The sequence below is a fragment of the Electrophorus electricus genome, chromosome 1, assembly GCF_041902795.1.
Source record: "Electrophorus electricus isolate QZ-2024a chromosome 1, ASM4190279v1, whole genome shotgun sequence".
Classification (NCBI taxonomy): domain Eukaryota; kingdom Metazoa; phylum Chordata; class Actinopteri; order Gymnotiformes; family Gymnotidae; genus Electrophorus; species Electrophorus electricus.
This window is the reverse complement of record NC_137497.1, coordinates 33,070,045-33,077,538: the sequence shown is the minus strand read 5'-3', so window position 1 is coordinate 33,077,538 and position 7,494 is coordinate 33,070,045. Positions and strand designations below refer to the sequence as shown.

Here is a 7,494-nt window from a genome sequence, read left to right as displayed (position 1 = left end):
TATAAACAATAAATAAATAAACTTCTCTGGCATCAAAGAATGTTAAGGGTTTGTGAATTCATTCACCTTTCTAAAACGTTTTCACAATTACAAATTTATACAATTAACAAAGTGAGATTATAGCCCAGTACCTAATTTTTGTTTACCTAACCTTAACCCTAAATAATAAGGTAAACCTAACCAAAAACACAAAAATTGTTTGGCACCTAGAAAGTATCCTCAGTTACTGTGAGGATTGGTCTTCACAAATATGAATTCATGTCCAATGGTGCTCCATGACCTGAAAGAAACTATTCTTTGTCCCTCACTATGTCTGTGTTGAGAAGGGGTGAAAATAAAACTGACTTTTATGTTGAAAAGACAAAAACATTGGTAGTGTGCACTCATTCCCTTCTAAATTATAAAGGTATAATTATCACAGATATTAACCAACAACAGAAACCTCCCATTCATAAATCTGTATTACTTGTGAACAGCTTTTAATTTGCATAAAACAGCCTTTTTTGACACTATAAATTACTGCAGCAGGTCCATCTACACAAATAACATGGGAATATTTGTGAATGATGTCCAAGGTTTCACATTTGTTTGTATGAGTGATCTGTTTCAAGTGTAGCCTGCTTGCTGACTAAGATCTATGTTTTCCATAATTTATAACCTTGCATTGCATGGTGTAACTGATAAATGTTCCACATTAAAAAACAATATTTATTATGGCTTTTGATGCCTTAAACAGTCCCCCTATAATGAGTGTTTTTAAGCCCAGTGATCAATTGCACAGGAATAGCATGTTTCCCAGCTGTTCTAAACTAATGCTGTTGGCAAAGTTGTGGTATCAAGAATATAAATCATGGGAAATTATTTTAAGAAGGTCACTATTGAAAAAAGGAGACTAAACTATCCCTATAATAGACTAAATACAATTATACATGTTAAGATGTTTCATATGTGCTAAGATATTAGCCAATACATAGCTAACCTTCCTAAAGGCCTAGCTAACCTTCATCCTGTAACGGTACTTACCATAACAATAGATAAGACACCTTGGAGGCCAGTACATTGCAGGCTTTTCATTGAGGCTGTCAAATAGGGACGTTCCTTTTCCGCTATTTCATTGAATTGAGCCTTAATCATCTCAAGAAAACCCAAATGTGGGATTTGGTATCACACACTCACCCCCCTCCAACCCCATTTTGTAATAAGCTTATTCCACAACTGATACAATAGAGACCACCCCAGTGACCAAGGCCATATAAAGCCCCACTGGCACTGATATTGCATATCAGTGCCATAGTTTCCACTACTCCATCAGTCACATGACACAACATTATGATGTATCCCCCCAACTAATCTCTGACCTCTGACTACCCCTTTCAGCTACTGACAACTTTTTGCCTGCCAACCATATTCCCTCACCTCAGCCACAAAGTCTATGTATTTTAGCTTCTTTCTGTCAAAGTCTTCTTCAACTGTGTCCTCAGATGGAACTGTTAGCTCAATAAAATAAACTATTTGCTCACCCCCTGAATACGCAACATCTGGCCTCAGCAGTTACTGAAATGGACTGTGGAACCTAGAATTGCCTTCCTACCAATTCCACTACCAATTTCCAGTCCCGTGCTTTCTCTCATCTCTCTGGTAGTGCAACCTTGCTGAATGCCTTCTATGAAACACCCAATCCAAATATTCACCTCCAATTTTGCACCTGCTTTGCAACATCTATATGTTCCAGAGCTGTCTGAGCTGACTGGACTACCTCACGTGGATTTCACCTCCCTCCTGCTTTTACAACTGGAGCAGCAACTTTTAGAACTCTACCATCTTTAGAACTCAACAAAGTAATCTCAAGACTTATCTTGGCACATTTAAATTCCTCTAAAACTAGTCATCAGCAACTCTAGCATTCCTTTGCCATACCATGCCACACTACTTAGACATGATACATCTAACAACTTCCTTATAGCCTTTTTCATGATCTTCTCTATTTTCTCTACTTGTGTAATAGCAACTTCATAGACTGTGAGTGGACACCTCATACGAGGTAACAATCAAAATTAAAGACACCATGATTTTAGCCTACCTGGCAAAAGGGACATATAAATTCTATTAACAGCCTTCACCATATCTTCACCATATCCTAGAGCCAAGACCTTTATTACTAAGAACTACATTATACCATATACCTAAGCTTTTCAATGCTTTCGCCATTATAGAGGGAATCAGCTCACCATTAATTAAATATTTTCCTGCAAGACCTTTCCCCTCAATGATAGACTTCTGTTTAAGCTTTAACCTTGCCCACTTAGAATCATCATTCAACCTGTTAAGCAACCACTGAGTACATGGAAGAGTTCTAAGTGTTCTAGTTCTAAGTGTTTTCATATCATCCATATTTGCTGTAATAGGAGGGAGTTGAGTGCCATCCTTCAACCTCTTTGCATCAATAACCCCTTTGGAATCCCTGATTATCACTTCCGTTGCCATTGTCAACGAATAAATTGTACAGCCATTATACCATTATGCCCATTGCCAGATGCTGCCATGTGGTATATTCACCTGTATTAAAGCAAAATTGAATATCTTCAAAATAGGCTCTCACAAGACCTCTATGTAGAGGGGCTGGAGTAATAGACCTCTGTGGAACTGATGAGCGCACACAGAAACATACATACAAACATACATGTACATATGCATAAGCATGCAAGCACACACTCCAACATGCACACACATTCACACTCCTGCATTAACATGCACAAACATGCTCAAATATGCACATATGAAAATATGAACACGTGCGCACACACACACAAGTATGAACATGCATACACAAGTGTCCACACTAGCATTCACACATGCAAACACACAAATATGCATGCATACACACAAATATGTATGCCTACGCATAGCATGCGCATACACGCACACACATACATTTAAAAAATGGCTCCCAGTATGTAAGAGTGTATTCATTCCAATGTTTTATTCAGTTTGTTTTTTTTTTTGTTTTTTTTTGTTTATTCAGTCTTTTTTTGCTGGACTGTCACTGGTATATAGTGTGAGACAATCTGGACCATTACAATCGAATTAATTATAAGAAACAACAGGCCAGCAAACCATATATACAAGAAAGTGTTGCATCCTTCAAACTCTAAGTAGTAAGCAGGTGCCAACCACAAACCCTAAGAAAGCAAAAAAGAAAAAAGAAAGAAATACAAGTCAGTGCAAACATCACCACACATAAAAGTGTACAAAACACACCACAGACACAAATAAATGTTGAATGCACAGTAATGACAACCAAGTTTTCAACATTTCCCAATGTTTGAAGTATATGTGATAAACATGATCTATGTTCTTTAAGGCAATCTCTTTTTAGTCATTATTAGCAGTGAATTAATTGAAAGCTAGCTTTGGATGGTTAAGCATCTTCAGTGAATACAAGCTGAAAATAAAAGGGAAATTTTCATTATTGGCTGTTGGGTATCAGTATTATTTACTATTTGAGTTTTCTGTTATCTGCTCAATTAAATAATCAGTTCAGTTTTAAGCATCTACTATTTGGATATTATTATTGCTTTTGTGTGTAATTAGGTAAATGTTAGGCAGATGTGCTCTGTAAGATCTCAACACTTTTTATGCCAATAGTCTATAGGAACATTGTAAATGTAAAGAGCATGTTTAGTTAATACCTGGCCAGTGAACCAGAGCAAAAGGAGTGCAACCCCCCGCTTCACCGTCAGGCTCAAGCGTGGCAGCACCAGGGGTAGCAAGCACAGGTACCACAGAAAATACTGCATCCAAAGAATAGAAAGACGACACCACCACAGCAAATGTCATGCCTCAGTCATCTTCAACTGATTTATAGCAAACTCTTTGAGAGTAGTTTACCATATGATGTTTAAAATGTTTTTTTTTATTTATTTATTCCAAGAGCTATGATCTCATTGGCTGGCTGGGACTGCTTTAAGGCCATGGTACATTTACAGGGTTATAGTTGCTTAGTTTGAGCTGAAACCTGTTGCTACAATCTAGAAGCTTTCAGCCATCATACTAAAATGATATGAAGGAGGCATACCCTGCTAATTATACTTCAAAATACAAATTCAAAATATTCAACAATATTCAAAACTAAATACACTTATGTGCCATAATATATCCTTACCTATAATCTGATACTTTTATTTGCATATGCTTTCCTGCAATCCTGTACCTTTACCTTTAATACCCTATACCCTTCATTTGAGGAAGTACTGCAATATGCAAAAAAGCTTGCAGAGACGAAGACAATTATACCTGAAGTTCATATCTTGAAAATACAAGCACTTTAAAATGGCTGGTTAATTAATGTGCATGTGTTTAATTTTTAGAGTGAGCTGTTTTGAATATTTAAAAGGAACACCAAAAAAAATCTCAGCAAAAAAAATATTACATCTTATAGCTAGTCTATATAGAGTCAAGGTCATAGTTGATCAAGGTTACCTGTGAGGTACACACTTTGTTGAAACTGACGAAGATGGCCGTGTTTAGGAAGCAGCAGAGGGGTAGATCAGTATGGAAGGCCAGTGAGGTGAGGAAGAGGAGTGCAGCCTGTGGGAGGAAGGCCACCAAGCCCAGAACTATACTCCACTCACTCTCCGCCATCAAATACAACATGTAAAAGTAAGGTGAGAAATTATGTCGGATGTCCCGTCTGGTTAAATGGTATAGGTATGTTTCATGGAGGAAATCCCAGCCATACCTGAGGAATTAAAAGAGAGAAGAAAAAGATTAAACTATCTGAACAAAGCATAACAGATATACATTCATTCAATGCAAAATTACAACATTGTTTTGCTTTTAGTACATGGGATTTGTATAATCTGTATAATGTTTAACAGAAATAAAAATTTACAGATTCCAAAGAAACAAGCGTTCTAGAATTTTCAGCCTTTGTTTTTTTTTTTTTTTTTCTGGATGTTTAAGAAATCATAACATCCAGAGAGCATCTATTCATATGTTCAGTGATGTAACCATATAGGGACAACAAACTGTAAGCTCAATCAAAGCACAGGATCGTTGCATACTTCCAACTATAACATCAACCTGTCTTAATACCCAGCAAGTCAAAATGCTTTTCTTTTTACCTACATAGACTGTCCTAAAATAATCTCTCATGCACTTAGTTATGCCAAAGCAAAAGCTTTGAGAACATATTATCAACAACCAGCTGTTGTAATTTTTCCCTTCATTTGGACTTACATGAAATAAAAGGCCAAAGTCAGCCCAAAAAATACAGTTCCTGATACAAAAGCAAACTGCAGCAGATCCTTATTGAAAAGTCTTTGGAACATCCATCGACCCCCTGATGGCCCCTGAGAGGCTATGGAGAGGGCAATGGCGAGGCCATATGTTACCGGGTAGATTTTCATATGAATAGACAGGCCATACAGAAATGCTGCTATTAAGGGTCTTTTCAGTTCTAAACACAGGAGTGTGGAGAGAACCAGAAGGGACAAGACTGCTTCAGCATTGCCACGTGTGGACACACCGATTGGCAGGGGGTTGAGCAGCCAAAGAGCAGAGAAATAACAGGCTGCCTCACTAGATGAACCTCGAAGTGTCAGGAGGCAGTGGAGTAGGGCACCACAGACCACATCACAAGTGACAAACAGCAGCTTCCCAAAGTGGGGTGTCAAGTAGAGGTTGGGTGACAGCATCCAGGCCACAAGCGGAGTATAGCGGTACGTGGATCTTTTGTATGGGGATTCACCCTATGGACATATAAAGTTCAGAATTATAAATGACCAGTGAGTCAGGACATTAAATTTCTTACCATTTGTACAATATAAAGGGGATAGAAAAAGTAACAGAAATAACTAACACATATGCACTCACTCTTCGCTTTGGAACAATTTCAGTGCTTCTTGTGAAATCCTGAACTGTGTGTAGTGGGATACCAGATAATTCTTTAAGAGGAACAGCCTCCAGTGAGGGATAAATAAAATGGAAACCTATCTTGCACTTTGCACCCTAGCACATCCTGGTAAGATTCAAAACCTTGTCTGTATTGTTACTATTTGCATCTTTAAAAATTAGTATTTAACAATAATGCATTATATTCATATAGCGCTTGTCAGTAACCCAAATACGTTTATTAATTTTGACAGAGAAACCACAAAATAAATGAGAGACTTTGATATGAAGAGGAGCACTTTGAAATGAATATGATTTTTAACAGGGAGCCAATGGAGATTACAGGGTGTAGTGTGCTGGGATGAGTCGGTATGAAGACGGGCGGCAGAGTTCTGAGCCATTTAACGTTTGTGAAGTAGTTAGTCATGGTTAATTGTTTATAGTTCGATATTAATCATTTTCATACTTTCACTTTCAAAGTAATAGTTTTCGATAGTTAACGGGCACCAGGCTACTGTCTAGCTAGTATAAATATACTTGTTTATTTTGTCCTACTATAGAAACTCACCTTTGTTACAAATCTGGATGCATCTGTGAACACATGATAGTCAATATCAGTGTATTTGACCACCATAGTTTTGTCTTGGTAAACCCCAAAGCCAACCAAAACAATTCGTAAAACAAATGCAACGGTATATAGAACCCTAACATTCAGTAGTTTCCATAAAACAGTGTGAGTAGCTCGAGCCATAGTTAATTCGCTGCGAGGTTAAAATGATCCAAAACGAACGGGAAGCTAGGGAAAGCTAGAGCGAGCTAGCTCGGCTTAACCTCGCTGGATCACATCATCTGCTTTTGTATTTTCATCTAAAATAAATTAGCATCATTATCGACAACTCCGAGACTTCATAGAAACTAAAAGAACAGAATGATCCTGTTGATTTGGCTGTCTGCTGCCATGTTTGTGTTTCTATTTTGAAATTTCTATTTCAAAATACAAGTCGTCAAAATACGTTCCTTTATGAAGGAAATAGAAGGAAATAGAACTTGTCGGATAGAGCAACAAAATATCACCAACGTGTAGATAATCTCAGACGGTCTTAGACAACTAGTGAAAGAAATCAAATTTAGTATCTTGTGTTTATGTGTTTTTGAGTGTATTGACGTGAAGGGTGGCAGAAAGAGCATGTATTTCCCGTGCTTCTTCGCACATTCTCTCTCTCTCTCTCTCTCTCTCTCTCTCTCTCTCTCTCTCTCTCTCTCTCTCTCTCTCTCTCTCTCTCTCTCTCTCTCACACACACACACACACACACACACACACACACACACACACCCGTCTACATATGCAACTTTAAGGAAGAGGATGACAAAAAAAAAGACTGCCCAGAATTATTTTAGATATGTTACATATAGAAAATATGAGTTCAGTTAACAAAAGTAAGTCAGTGTGATCATGTTACATAGGATCAAAATAATGCAGACAAAAGACAAAGATAATCACAAAATGAACACTTTTCAACACACTGGAGCCTAGATAACACACTGGATTAAAGTACCAAACAGCTTGTATGGCTTCCTTAATTTTTTATTTATAATATTAAA

The 7,494-nt window shown here is 37.4% G+C and overlaps 1 protein-coding gene across 2 annotated transcripts; it reads right to left on the bottom strand.

The window, feature by feature from the left end:
* Window positions 1-2,182: 2,182 nt before the first annotated feature.
* pigm (phosphatidylinositol glycan anchor biosynthesis, class M) lies at window positions 2,183-6,890 on the bottom strand. Of its 2 annotated transcripts, XM_035526396.2 has the most exons (6): window positions 6,461-6,565; window positions 5,875-5,918; window positions 5,239-5,750; window positions 4,480-4,738; window positions 3,690-3,791; window positions 2,183-3,179 (listed from the first exon to the last, which is right to left on the bottom strand). In XM_035526396.2, the coding sequence occupies exons 3-6, from the start codon at window positions 5,694-5,696 to the stop codon at window positions 3,015-3,017; spliced, it is 984 nt and encodes a 327-aa protein (XP_035382289.2). In that variant the 5' UTR covers window positions 5,697-5,750; window positions 5,875-5,918; window positions 6,461-6,565; the 3' UTR covers window positions 2,183-3,014. The 2 variants fall into 2 exon arrangements, with proteins under 2 accessions (XP_035382289.2, XP_026856973.3); XM_027001172.3 differs by lacking the exon at window positions 5,875-5,918 and having other exon boundaries at window positions 6,461-6,890.
* Between the last annotated feature and the right edge of the window lie 604 nt (window positions 6,891-7,494).

What these genes read in the sequence shown, in the direction of transcription:
- pigm (XM_027001172.3), bottom strand. Translation starts at nt 6,643, where the DNA reads ATGGCTCGAGCTACTCACACTGTTTTATGGAAACTACTGAATGTTAGG. An exon ending in CATCCAGATTTGTAACAAAG is followed by an intron (nt 5,751 to 6,460) that starts GTGAGTTTCTAT and finishes ATATGTCCATAG; the next exon opens with GGTGAATCCCCATACAAAAG. An exon ending in ACTTTGGCCTTTTATTTCAT is followed by an intron (nt 4,739 to 5,238) that starts GTAAGTCCAAAT and finishes TTAATTCCTCAG; the next exon opens with GTATGGCTGGGATTTCCTCC.